The sequence below is a fragment of the Chelonia mydas genome, chromosome 11, assembly GCF_015237465.2.
Source record: "Chelonia mydas isolate rCheMyd1 chromosome 11, rCheMyd1.pri.v2, whole genome shotgun sequence".
Classification (NCBI taxonomy): Eukaryota; Metazoa; Chordata; order Testudines; family Cheloniidae; genus Chelonia; species Chelonia mydas.
This window is the reverse complement of record NC_051251.2, coordinates 19,691,116-19,705,915: the sequence shown is the minus strand read 5'-3', so window position 1 is coordinate 19,705,915 and position 14,800 is coordinate 19,691,116. Positions and strand designations below refer to the sequence as shown.

At 40.3% G+C, this 14,800-nt stretch overlaps 1 protein-coding gene across 1 annotated transcript in view; it reads right to left on the bottom strand.

Annotated features, from left to right (window-relative positions):
* The window catches only part of THSD7B (thrombospondin type 1 domain containing 7B), a 496,247-nt gene that overhangs the window by 61,984 nt on the left and 419,463 nt on the right, over positions 1-14,800 (bottom strand). The window contains exon 16 of the mRNA XM_007057469.3: positions 406-539. Coding sequence (XP_007057531.2) covers positions 406-539 — 134 coding nt within the window. The remainder of the gene's footprint in view (positions 1-405; positions 540-14,800) is intronic.

Below are 14,800 nucleotides of genomic sequence, written 5' to 3'. Positions count from 1 at the left end.
CATTTCCCAGCCATTCCAAGGGCCTCAGGCACTGGTGAACCTTGGTCCCTCCTATTCTGTCTATGGCTCATAATAGCCTAGTCTCCTGCAGGTTGTAATACTTTGGTCTCATTTCAGTTGTTGGGTTAGCGTGCAGGTGCTGTGTGGCGTTGGTAACCTACGATGGATGTGCAGGTGGTCATATGAGATGATCTAATAGGTCCTTCTGATCTTTAACTCTAGGACTATGAATAAAACTGCATCTGAGAGTGGTTTTGTCTGTAAACCTCTACATGTCAATGTACACCTTTTTCCACTTCAGAGATGCTGGACATTCACTTTCATAAGCCCAGTTATTTTTTCCTTATGGGAAAAAAGTTTTAGTTTCTTTATCTTTAAGATAATTATGCCTTTCTTTTCACGCACCTGATTTCTCTAGTTTGTATTCCATCTCCACAGTGGAGGGAATTTTGTTCGCTGTTGATTTTGCATGGAGACCATGGTTCTACTACCCAGGAATACTGATTACACTCAGTGTAACATGGGACTGCCTCATACACCTGCCAGGGAAAAGAATCAAAATTATTCATTTGAACCACTGAGTATCTCCACAGAAATGCCTTAGGAAAACAACAATAAAAAGGACACCACTTGAAAAACACCCTGGCTTATATTTGTCATGCTAAAAATGGTGTAATAGGTTTAAATTCATCGATTCATTATTGACTTGCTGAAAGATGTGCAAGTATGTAATGAATTATATGGATGTAGCATCTCTAGAAAAAAGAATAAATAAAAAGCTATTTTCTAAAGCCTGAACAAGAATTCCATTACAATTTCATTTGCTCAGACTCGTCACACAACATCTATCAGGTGTCCCTTCCCACAATTATACAGCATATTGTATCCGTAGATGTCCTTTAAAACACTAACTGAAATATAAGAAGCATTTACTTTTTGCATTTAGTGTGTTGTTATAAGTCATTCGCTGTACAGAAATGAAATTTTATGCATTCTGAGCATTTTTTAAACAAAAAATTGTAAATAAGTTTTTCCCTAACAGTCACTTAACGTCCATATGTCTCCCAGGCAAACACTATTGTGAATTCATGTGAATTCTGTTTTCCTCATGTAAAGAATACATCTGAAAGCCTGAAAAATGTTTAAAACAGCTATTCAAGCTATTAGTAACACTGTACTGAAACACATTATATAAAAGTGTGTTTTTATGTTTAAATTAATAAATGTATTAACATTGTTTTCAAGGAATACTTTACAGGGCAGCTTCCTGTGCATTTATTTTGGTTGTATTTCACTGAACGTGGCCAATAAATCCAGCTTGCCTGCATAACTGAAGCTGAACTTTTAAGACACGGTGCTCTCCATTGCTCATTATGAAACATAATACACCATGCTGAAAAAAAAAGACTGCATGTAAGATATTGCTCTCCAGCACACCAAAATCTTCTTTGTCTTGCTGCTGGGGAACAGCTCTATGCTGACAATTACAATGACTGTAATTCATACCTTTTCTTACAAAATGAAAACCTTTTACCACACTGTTGTAGTTCATAATTTCATTAAAAAATGGCAGATGATGTCCATGCATGTTCTTGCATTAACAATAAGGAAGCCCTATTTGCAATATCTTTTGGAGGTGGGGGAAGGGTTAGAGATAAAGTACTGTATAATGGAAAACAATATTGGTGCAGTGTCTGCATGTTGGTTGCAAATCAAATGAAAAGGAGAATATTTATTTTCTATTCCTAATGTGCTTTTTAACAATGTCAGAAACTAATTTTAACTGTAGGCCTGCCTTCAGCTCTGGGTATACAGAGTTCAGGTTTAGCTGAAAGGGACATGAGATAAACTGAAAAGTGAAAATATGTGAGGACAAAATGAAAGAAGACAGAGGAATGGAAGCGAGGATTGGTGAGAGGAAAGTAAGGCTTTAACTAATAAAAGAATCATATTTCATGCCATGAAAGCTGAAATGGGAAACAGGAGGGTCAGAAGCCAATTGCTGTTAGAACAAGGAGGTGATAACTGCAACAAAGAAGTCAGCTTAGAAGGATGCGATAAGAGGAGAGAGATAAGAAGTGTAGCTTTTTAAAAATAATGGAAATGAATAAAAATGGAAGGAAATGCAACAAATCTCAGATTATTGAGCCTGTGGATCAAGTATGACAAGATATAACAAAGGCCCTACTTCAGGGACAATAAAAGTTTGTTCATGGGTGGGATGTGTTCTTTCTCCATATTTTTAAGCCTGAGTCATATTTTAAGCTCTGTGTGCACATAACAATGGGCCAGGTTCACTCGTGCTAATACACAGGACTGAAAATTACACTTCCATGTAATAACCTACGTGCCAGTACAGAGCTACCATAAATAAGGGCAAATGGCATTACACTGGCACCCTTATCTTGGTGTTTCTTGAGATGGAGAAGGATAATTTTATGTTTCCAACTTCATCCCTCACCAGAGGGATGGGGGTCTTGCACAAAGTTCAATTATCAGCTCACACTGCACAGCAACTAGTGAATCTGAGCTAATCATGTCTTTACACTGAGGCACTGTCATATATAATCCCATATGATTAGGGAGCTAATATAAATACTAAGATATTCCTTCTTACACATATAATGAGTGGTCTAGCAGCAACAATACTGATATATTTTGCTGTACACTAACTCTAATTAATATTAATCTGAGTTACACAAGTGCAATGAAAAGAGAATATAGCCCTTTAATTACCATTTATTGGAGGGACTGCTAGTTTCATTAACACACGGGAACGACAAATGTCTTTGCTGAAAAGTCTAGGGAGGCAGTGTGTTCCAGTGGTTACAGCAGGTGGCTTGGTGCCAAATTCCTTTCCTTCTATTCCTGATTCTGCACTGACTCACTTTTGACCTTGAACTAGTTACTCCACATTTGTGAATTAGTTTATCCAGCTGTGAAATAGACATATTAATTCTTTTCTGCTAAGTATAGTGATGCCTTTAATTAATATTTGCAAAGCATTAAGCATACAGGAGACTACATGTATAAATGTGAAGAATATTTGTTTTCTTGCTGTGGAAAAATCGACTATTGCCAAGTGAGGTTCTATGACAAAATGTCCTCTAACATATAAGAGCCATTGAAGATCAACAGTTACATCAAGGTGTTATTTCCCAAGATATGGGCTTGAAATGGGTGCTCTGTGTGTGAACAGAATGATCCTTGTCACAATGGGGAGGCAAATAATATAGACAGAAAAAGCAAAAACAAAACAAGACTTAGCCAGCAACATACCAAATGACCTGCAAACTGGTGCTAAACCTCTGTGGAGCCATTTCGTTACAGAATGACAAGTCACAAAATATTAACAGAGTGACACTTCAGAATGGTGGTGTGATGCCTGACTCACCACCTCTTGGTGTTATCAAATGCTGACTGTGAGGACACATTAATGTTTCTTTAAATCTCTAGTAAGAATGGTGGGTCTAGGAAGATTCTAGAGTCAGAGGGCTCAGTTCTGTTCTGTACCTCCAGATAAAAACAGCCAGGGGTGGGGCAGGTGAGAGGAGGAACCATAAAGTCTTGATGTTACCTTTGTGCTGCAGTTCAGCCCCTGGTTTATGTTAACAACAGTCTCCCCAGGTCTGTATATGGACAGTGCAGCAGCTCAGAATCCCTTCAGTGCTCTGTGCTATACAAGGGCTTTCGGAGGAAAAGGAACATATGGCCACTTAAGCTGCTTCCGGGAGCTGCTTGAGGTAAGAGCCAACTGGAGCTTGCACCCCTGACCTCCTGCCCCAGCCCTAATCCCTCTCCCACCCTCCAAACCCCTCGATCCCAGCCCAAAGCACCCTCCTGCACCCCCAACCCCTCATCCCCAGCCCCACCCCAGAGTTGGCACCCCCAGAAAGAGCCCTCACACCCCCCCACACACAAACCAAACCCCTTAGCCCCAGCCTGGTGCCCCCTCCTGCACCCTGAATATCTCATCCCTGGCCCCACACCAGAGCCTGTACCCCAACTCCCTGCCCCAGCCCAGAGTCTGCTCCCTCACCCTGAACCTCTAATTTCTGGTCTCATCCTGGAACCCATACCCCCAGCCGGAGCACTCACCCCCTCCTGCATCCCAACCCACTGCCTCAGACTGGAACCTCCTCCCATTCCCTGAACTCCTCATTTATGGCCCCACCCTGAAGCCCGCACCCCCAGCCAGAGCCCTCCACCCCTTCCCACACCCCAACCCCCTGAGCCAGCCTGGTGAAAATGAGTGAGTGAGTGAGGGTGGGGAGAGTGAGTGTCAGAGGGAGGGGGATGGAGTGAGCGGATTGGCGGGGCCTTGGAGGAGGGGTGGGGCACGGCAAGTGTGCTCAGTTTTGTGTGAGTAGAAAATTGGCAACCCTAGTGAACAAACCAAAACAAGACCCATTCCCCCTGCAGCCCTGAGTTAGCATCCAAACGACGTCCCACAACTCCCTCAAGAGCACTTTTTGCTACCACCTAGGGTAATCAACCTTCTTACTATTATCCATGATGGCTTCTTTGTCTAACTGACTGTCCCTCAGATTTAGGATGCAGCTGTGGCCTTGGTTCTCTCTCTGACATTTCTGATTCCAGGTGTTCCTCCACCGGCTGCCCAGCCTCCATCAGTGTGGATAACTCATGCTGGCACACCCAAATCTGCACCTCTGGTGTTCAGGCCGTGGGCTGAAGGCCATGATTTGCCCAGTCCACTAAGCACAAGGCAAAAGTGCACAGCCATATCCGCAGGGGAAAGGGTTCACCGCTAAACTTGCTCCATTTCCCCTGTATCTAGGGTTGAGTTAAAGAGCTGCACCTGTCACAGTGAGTTAGGAGAACCCTCAGTGGATTTATGCAGGCTCCTAGTGTCTGCTAACAGGTGAGGTCAACAGAACAGTCTGTACCCCACTTCAATACATACTTTATACTCAGTTATATGTTCTAGGTCCTGTTCTATAAACAGATGCAAGATTGACCTCAGTGGGATTCTGCAAGGGTCTGCACTCAGACATTTCTTCACAGGATGGGGGCTACTATTTGTAACTTTGATTCTGGCCTCACAAATGATGAAGTGTAACTTGGTCACAAGCTGTGCTCCTTGTCACAGTGGAACAGGATCATTTTCTAATTTCTCTCTCCTTGCTAGCAATGATATATTTTAATCAATGCTGATTTTTCTCTTTGTATCAGCAGGAGGGTCTCCAGGTCATATCTTCTGCTTATAGTTATATTGTTTAAGAAGATCAAGGGAATGAACCTCCTTATTTTGGGTTGCCCAGAGAGTGTAACTCAGCTGTATTACTCTGTATGACTTACTGCCAATTAAACTTCACAGAGTTTAATTGTATGTTCTCTGGTGCACTATAAAGCAGATAATAAAGTCTGCTCTCTGACAACCACCATCCACACTCCCTCTGTGAAGTACAACCAAACCATTAAAATAGTTTACTTAAATTGTTTTTCTAAATTCCCAGAGTTCGCTGGATTTATGCAATCAAAGCACAGTGATAATATATTCACAAAAACCCACAGGTGTAGAAATATACAACACTGTGCTAGCAACCCACTACTCAAGGAAAGGAACAAAAAAAGACTTGACTGAATAGTTTCATGTCCCCTTTCCCTTAGTGTCCTCTTTAAATATTGGGAGTTAACTGGAGTAGGGTTTGTGATTCCCACCCCCCTCCTTTTGCCTCCTTCTGTTGGTGGAGAGGAGCTACAAACCAGTGATAGCTGGACTAAGGATTTCCGGGTGGTGTAGAGCTCCCAGAATGGCCCAGTGCTGCTCCTCCTTGCAGAACTTGCTCAACACATTTGCCCTCTTCTAAAAATGAATCCAAACCAAACCTTTTGATGTTTCTAAAATATTTGCTTAAATATTTCCCTCAATTAATTATTAATTATTATTATTAATGTGTTTGGGCCAGAAATGCAAAATACCACAAGAAATTCTGTTTTCCTGGGGTGAAACCATGTCTCATTGAAATCAATGGGAGTTTTGCCACTGCTTTAAATGGGGTCAGGATTTCACTTATGGTCTTCACGTCAGAATTAGAAGCAGAAAGCACCATAAATCTTGTGAAAAATCATATACATTTGAGATCCTCATCACATTTTGAAGATTGAAGAGAATAGTACAACTTGATTACAGATAAAGAAGAAGAATATATGGTGCTTTTATGATCAAACCTAAACTTTCTGAGGTTCACCTATAACTAAACTAAAGACACTTTTGGGTCTTAACTGTAAAATAGATAATTGGTACCTGAGAGGTCCTCCTTCAGTGAATAAAAGGACATAAAGACAAAAGCTGCCTTGATTTGTACAGAATGAGACTATTATACTAGGGTCTACCTTTGCCTAAGAAATGTGAGCCCAACTCCCATGGACCTCAGTTTTTCAAGTCTTAACTATTAAGTATTTTATTAGAATGCACAGAAACATTATTAATCAGTTCGTTTCTTCTTGAATAAATGGTGCCGGAGAAATGTCCTAATACATGAACATCTGAAAATAATTATGTGATGAGTTGGTAGGATTCTCTTGTTTACTTCCTCAGAAGTTGGTGCAGTGCAATGTTAACTTACTTATCAGATCACCTATAGAAATGGGTGTGCTTGAACAGGTGATCTGAATGATTAAAAGAAATAATGGCAATACCTGAGAGACAAAGGGCCTCGAGTTGCACGGGCTCAGTACTTCTGGAAATCATAGTGACTTCATATTTCAGTGAACATCAAGATTTATTGTCTGTCAAGGTAAATATCGACTCTGGCTTTGCCTTAGTCAATATTTTAGCTTTCCAGTCAGTAAATCTTGATGTTTACCTCAACGGAAGTCAATATCTGCTTATTATATTACAACAACCAAACTGATCTCTGTAGCAGATGACTGGAACCATGAGGACATCCTTTTTGCTATTTATTTTTATCAAAATGGAAAAAATTCATCCCTGGTGTAAACTCACTTCATGTCAATGATCTTGCACCAGGGATACACTATACCAAATATGTTTAAATAGCCTGAACCCAAGAAATAAAAATGTATTTTTAAACTATGGAGACCACCAAGAATAAAACTAAAAAGCTGTATGTGCTACATAATCTAGCTCTGTAGGGGATCGAGCTGATTTGCTCTGATTTCCAAAGGCACTTGGTGGCAAGAAGTTTGAACTTAGATATTAAGCACCCCTATTGAGACTTTCCAGCAGGGTTTTCACTCTTTTTTATCCACTTTACTCTTTTTCCCCCAGTGCCCAGAGTTCAAGAGGAGGCAGCTGTTAGACTGAATTGTGTTGTAATTGTCTCTTCTTTTGTTACAGTAAAAGTCCAAGTAGAGCCCAAATGACTTTTTAAAATCTGAACTATGGTCAATGTGGCTTTCACAGACAACTTGAGATGATTGAAACTACAGCAAATTTGGAACTACAGCTGCTGTGATGTTTTGTAACCTCAACAGGAACAGTCTGCCTGTCACAAAAGTGGGGGATTATAAAGTACAAGTGAGCTCAGCCACACAGTGATTACCTGCAGTTCTGATTTAGGTGCTGACCTTGAACAATCCCAGTTCATCCAAATTTCATGAGAATTTCCTTTTTGTTACATGCTGTTTTTACCAGTATGCGGAATAATTTTTGTCTCGGTTAGCACATATTTTGTCTTTTGGCTTCATTCAACTTCAGACAAGTTGTTTTTTTTTTTTTCAAAAATCAATTTGTAAGGCTTAATTCATTAAGACCACAAATTAGCAAAGCACCCTTAGGTGCTACAGCAATACAAATACATAAATAATATTCAAGTAATTACTGGGCTTAACTGTTTTCCTGAACCGGGATGAATTTAATCATGTGTTTACATGATTATCTGAATTAGGGCCGAATTGGGGTATGCATTTGAAGGGAGAATATACCTTAACAACAAATGTTATATCATGTAATCCTGAATGACATCACTAAAAGTGTCAAACTTAAAATACCGTGTAAGGATAGTTTGCATACTGACCAGGATTTCTGCAAATATATTAGCCATTCATATGTTTTCAAATTGTTTGAACAAATCATTTTTAGGCTATGGGTATTTGCAAGCTACTAGTTTCAACCATTTGCTGTTTGTTATTCAATATCTGGGTTGCAGAGTGATTTGCCTCAATCATACGGTATTGTTTCTGCTCCCTGATTGGAGTCAGGATAAGAACGAACTAAAAGTAATGAATAATTCATGATACAGGATTTTGGAGAAATAATTTTGTTAAAATTTGTGAAACTATTGAGATTCATGAACTTTTTCATATAAATGCTGGTGATTTGTCCCAATAATCCTACATAGCAAGTAATATGATCACACGTATCAAAGCAAAACAAATAAAGCACATTCATTCATTAATATATACCTGCAGTAGGACCTGACTAACCCTTATGGTAAGGATCAAAGAGGATCACTCATAAGCTTAATAAAGGTTACTAGAACCTCAGCTGCTGCCCAACTAAGTTTAGAGAAAACCCACAAAACCACTGTAGTGATCCTATAGGTGTCCAAAACATTATGGTGGATGAAAAGGAAATCAATGTTACCCTAACATCTATGTGCCATAATACAAACAACCAAGACCAAAGGCCAGTCTGATGTTTTCTTAGTATATATAATTACAGCGTGAGGGACCAGGTTAATTCCCAGTTCATTTCTCTAGTTCCCCTTGCTGTCTGGGAGCTTAGCAGTACATTGCTCAGCCCTCCCAAAGGAGGGACATTTCAGGTTGGCCTGAAGCAACCTTTGTTGTCAAGTGGATAGTACTGCTGATAGGCTTCAAAGAGATTCCTAGAGCAAGGAAGATTTTTGTGATGTCAGGGGGGAGAAACATTTATGAATCCACTCAGAATTCCCTCCATGCCAGACTATCTAATTATAATTCTCAGAGCAGCCTGGTTTGATTCCCAGTTTACAGATGAAGAAACTGAGGCTGGGAGGTTAAGTGATTTACCCAAGCTACAGAGAGTGCCAGTATGAGAACTGGCGTTCGAATGCTGGACCGCCATATTCCCTGGCTCATGCTCTAACCACCGGCCCACCCTCATTTTACAAGCAAAACAATGGCAAGTCTGAGAAGCCATCAACAAAGGAAGTCCTGGTAATGCTACAATACAAAACTGTGGCTTTAAAGTGAGGGATTAGAAGTAAGGAGTAGAAATGAAGAAAGAGACAGTAGAATACTGTTAAAAAGACAATTGAACTCCCAGTACTCCCTCAGCATATTCTTTAGGTGTTTTTTCCCCCCTCATTCAGTCTTCTTTCCTAACTTTAAAAGCCCTGGTCTGTTAGTAAGTCTCTCATTTTCTTCTAATAGATCATTAAATATGCAAAGACAGGTACCTCTGTAATTCAAATTGATAAGTGCAATGAAAGGAAAATGTCTTGTTTAAAGAGTTAATTGAAGTGAGATCTACTAAACCACAGTTATTATGGTTGGTACTTACGGAAGTAACATCTCACTGACCAAGGTTTATTCATTCATATTTAGCAGTGCTAAATGTTTTTATTTTCTGTAAAGCTGGTACACACACTAAAAATGTCAAGCTGTATTATGCTAATGTGTAAGCATTCTTTACTGGAAATTAAAATAAGAAATTGGTGTAATTAAACGTGAAAATATGGGACAAAATATTCTCTAAGTGATTGTTCATTTCAATAAATTCCATCTCTCTAATTAGCAGCAGCAGGAGTTCTGAGACCCTAAAGCTCTGTCAGCACTTGTATGAACAGGCTCCCAGCCAGTAATCCCCACTGCCTCCCCCAGTAGATGTAACTAGAATTATAGCAGCTGGCACCTTTCCTGCAGTGCTGGAACCAGAGTGCACGACCTTCTCAACACACTCACTCTCTGCCTTCCAATGATCTGATATGTTAAAAAGTAGAACTCCCTCGGGGCAGTGCAAAACACTTTAACTGCACTTATTGGGTGACCCCAAAGGGCTAATATGAATTGCTTATTCTAGAGTATCGATAGGTCTGAAAACACTAACGATTTTTGTATTTATTATATGACCAATAATACTTCAAACAAGAAGACAGACAGACAGGAATAGCATTAGTGATTTACTGTAATTATGAGCCTTATCATACAAGATGCTGAGCACAGATTGGAGTGCTCAACACCTGGTAGGATCCGCTCCTAGATTTCTGAGAGTTGGTTAAACTACTGCTGGTTGCAATCCCAATGTAGTGCAATTTAATCTTATATTATTCTGAAGAAATTGAGATGGCAACATGTTACACACACACACACACACACACACACACTCTTAATTCACTATCAGAAAACTATTTCATCAGAAGTGGTGGTTCTGGACCTCAGAAATGCATTATGCAATGGGGTACCCAATTCTCACCAGCATGTTCAGTGCTCAAATAAAATTTTACTCTGCTACCATATACGAGGGCCAGAACTAAGGTGTAGACTCATTAGTGAGAATCTGTTGAATGTTTGAACATCTTCTGCTGATTCTAGAGTCTCTAGATAAGGTAGCTTTTGCTTTTCCCCTGTCATAAAGCAAGGCAAGCATAGCAAATTTACGTAGATATGAATAAATTAACACTGTGGGTTTTGAAACAACAAATTTTGCTGAAGCAGAGGAATACGTTCAGCAATAACAAATGAATGTGGTGCCTTTCTGGATCATTCTTAGTTATGCAATAATAATGTTTGATTCGGCCTTAAAGAGAGGAGGTGGAAAAGCTGACTGATGGAGAACAAAGTCCCTTCTTTACTAAATGAGAACAATAAAGATCAAGACAGATTGCAACACCAACCTGAGCCTTTGTAGATGTCCATGTTAGCAGGGCATGACAAGCAGAAAGGAGAGAAAATTGTATATTAATTAGTTCAGCTACTGTATTGAAATAAAGCAGAAATCCTGCTTATAAATAAAATTGCTCTAACGTAAGGTTGTATCAAATTCCTGGATTTCCCCATCTTCTGGGGGAAAAAACCCTCCAAGTAGAAATCAAACGTATATTTGCGGGTGAATGAAAAGCATAACTGTGCTGAAGAATGAAACAGATTTCATTCAAGTATCTTCAGGGTAGCATAATGGACTCTCAAGATTAAGGTTTTAGAGGTCAAAAACCCTATGAAATTTAACTGGAAACGTGATAAGAAACCCCACAATTGCAGAATACCAATCACAATAGAAATTAAAGACTTGTAGACATGTAAATCTTAATTAGGTGATGCTGTATTTTTTGAAGTAAATAGATTAAGATAGAATATATATCAGGCAGAACACAGCCAGCTGTGCTTTATCAGATGGAGCTGGATCTCTATGAATACTAATCAATGACTACAAAATGGATGCCATTATGGAAAAATAACTGAACAATAAAAATTCAGCACCATGGATATAGTGTACACCAACACTCAAAAGGAATGCAATCGTGTGGGGAGAGTTTACACCTACACTTGCAAGGAACACATTGGCAGTGCAGTTGCAGAATTACTTAAGTGTCCATGAAAGTTGTTCTGTAGCCTGGAGGAAATCTCACTGTAACAGTATGCCAAAGTGAACAGCGCATAATCAACTCCTGTTAATACAATCTGGACAGCACAAAGTCCCCACTGCAATTATTGTAATGAACCTTCAAGAGGAAGGCACATGTCGAAGTGTCCCAGAAGCCCAAAGCTGGTGCAGCTCCTTGGAAATCTCTCAACAACCCTGCAGCAGCCCTGAAAGCACCCATGCGAGCACAGTGTTGCTCCACATAGCAAATTCACTCCTTTAAACCAAAAAAGTGCCTTTTCTGTAGGTGAAAAACCTGCCCCTGCTGGGATATGAGCCAGAGAGCTTTGGATCAAACAGCCAAGTCCTCTGTCCCATGAAATAAAATAAAAACAGTGAGCAGCAATAGCACCAGAGGAGCATCTTCTTTGTGCATCTCTACACACTAGGAAATAAACGTACCACTGGACAGAAATTTATATCCCAGGAGCACACTTTCAGCTACTCTTCTTTTTTAGAAATATTTTGAATTAAGTTTCCACAGCAATCTAGAAGTCTTGGCACTAGGGGATGCAGTACTTGGCTGTGATATATTTATTCCCAACATAATCGCAGCAGAACTAAGGAAAACTGACAACTGCGTTTACAGCATTAACAAAGTCTTGGTTTTAGGATCCTCTTGCAGTCTATTTATAACATAGTAATTCACTTCATTTTGACTCCCCCATTCGGCTGAGGTCAGAATTTCACCTTCCTTATTCTGTTAGTGGAGAGCATTAAATGGTTTAGAAATTTAGGTTTTCTGTCTCCATCTCTGATTTAGTAAAGACACATGATCACATAAATAACATTCTAGGATATGGAACACAATCATATAAAACTTCTCCAAAAGAAGTTTACAAACTCATCAAAAGTAGTTCATCAGCATTTTCTCTTCATGTCTTAAACCAGCTAAGGTATACGCTTGCTTCTTTCCTATCCTGATTTTAGTCTTGGACACAAGAGAGGCAAAGCTGGGGTTAGTTGGACTGATAACATTCCAGCCAAGAAGCACAAGAGATTGGTTAGTCATAGGATTGTTTTGTTTCTCAAATACATACTCAGGGGACTGTCAGAGAGGATACCTGACTGGCTATAAGCAGAAGCTGCACATGGAGCAGGTCCTCAAGGAATCAATTTTGAAGCACTTAGAGGAGAGGAAAGTGATCAGAAACAGTCAGCATGGATTCACCAAGGGCAAGTCATGCCTGACTAATCTAATTGCCTTCTATGATGAGATAACTGGCTCTGTGGATAAGGGGAAAGCAGTGGATGTGTTGTTCCTTGACTTTAGCAAAGCTTTTGACACGGTCTCCCACAGTATTCTTGCCAGTAAGTTAAAGAAGTATGGGCTGGATGAATGGACGACAAGGTGGATAGAAAGCTGGATGGATTGTTGGGCTCAGTGGGTAGTGATCAATGCCTCCATGTCTAGTTGGCAGCCGGTATCAAGTGCAGTGCTCCGAGGGTCGGTCCTCAGGCCGGTTTTGTTCAATATCTTCATTAATGATCTGGAGGATGGTGTGGATTGCACCCTCAGCTAGTTTGCAGATGACACTAAACTGGGAGGAGAGGTAGATACACTGGACAGTAGGGATAGGATACAGAGGGCCCTAGACAAATTAGAGGATTGGGCCAAAAGAAATCTGATGAGGTTCAACAAGGACAAGTGCAGAGTCCTGCACTTAGGACGGAAGACTCCCATGCAGCACTACAGACTAGGGACCGAATGGCTAGGTAGCAGTTCTGCAGAAAAGGACCTAGGGGTTACAGTGGACGAGAAGCTGGATATGAGTCAACAGTGTGCTTTGAGCAGCGGTTGGACTAGATGACCTCCTGAGTCCCTTCCAGCCCTGATATTCTATGATTCTATGATTCCAGAAAAGGACAACAAAACTGATTCAAGGTCTAGAAAACATTCCTCACAGTGAGACACTAAAGACGCTTAACCTTTCTAGTTTCTAGTCCAAGAGAAGGTTAACAGATGACTTGATGATGATCTGTACATACCTACATGGGGAGAAGATGTCTGACAGTAGAGGGGAGGGCTCTTTAATCTAGCAGACAAAGACATGAGATACTATGACTGGAAGCTGAAGCTAGACAAATTCAGATTAAAAATAAGGGAAACATTTTTAACAGAGAGGGCAAGTAACCAGTGGCAGAAGTTCCTATGGATTCTCCATCACCTAAAGTATTTAAATCAAGATGGGGTGTCTTACTAAAAGATATGCTGTATCTGAGCCAAAAGTTATGGGCTTGATGCAGGGATTACGGAGTAAAATTTTATGGCCAGTGCTAACCAGGAGGTAAAAAGAGATGATTATAATGATCCCTTTTGGCCTTAGAGGGATAAATACCACAGAGGGAGAAGAATTATTTAAGCTCAGTACCAATGTGGACACAAGAACAAATGGATATAAACTGGCCATCAGGAAGTTGAGACTTGAAATTAGATGGAGGTTTCTAACCATCAGAGCAGTGAAGTTCTGGAACAGCCTTCCAAGGGAAGCAGTGGGGGCAAAAGACATATCTGGTTTCAAGACTAAGCTTGATAAGTTTATGGAAGGGATGATATGATGGGATAGCCTAATTTTGGCAATTAATTGATCTTCAACTATTAGTGGTAGATATGCCCAATGGCCTGTGATGGGATGTTAGATGGGGTGGGATCTGAGTTACTACAGAGAACTCTTTCCTGGGTGCCTGGCTGGTGAGTCTTGCTCACATGCTCAGGGTTTAGCTGATCGCCATTTTTGGGGTCAGGAAGGAATTTTCCTCTAGGGCAGATTGGCAGAGGCCCTGGGGGTTTTTCACCTTCCTCTGCAGCATGGGGCACGGGTCACTCGTTGGAGGATTCTCTGCACCTTGAAGTCTTTAAACCACGATTTGAGGACTTCAATAGCGCAGACATAAGTTAGAGGTTTGTTACAGGAGTGGGTGGGTGAGATTCTGTGGCCTGCGTTGTGCAGGAGGTCAGACTAGATGATCATAATGGTCCCTTCTGACCTTAAAGTCTATGATTCTATTATTAGAATTTTTGAATCCATGAATCAATGTTTCTAATGCAGAATTATAAAATTATCTACTGAACATTATTATTGAAAATGCAAATGTCTTGACAGGCAGTGCAATTGAGGGGGTTAATTTACATACATGAATTGTATGGGGCCATCAATTAAGTATCTGGGCAACCTATACATGTGGATTAGAAACACATCAGGGTTCCACAAAAAGGACAACATTCTCTTCTACTACGTTATCTGAAAT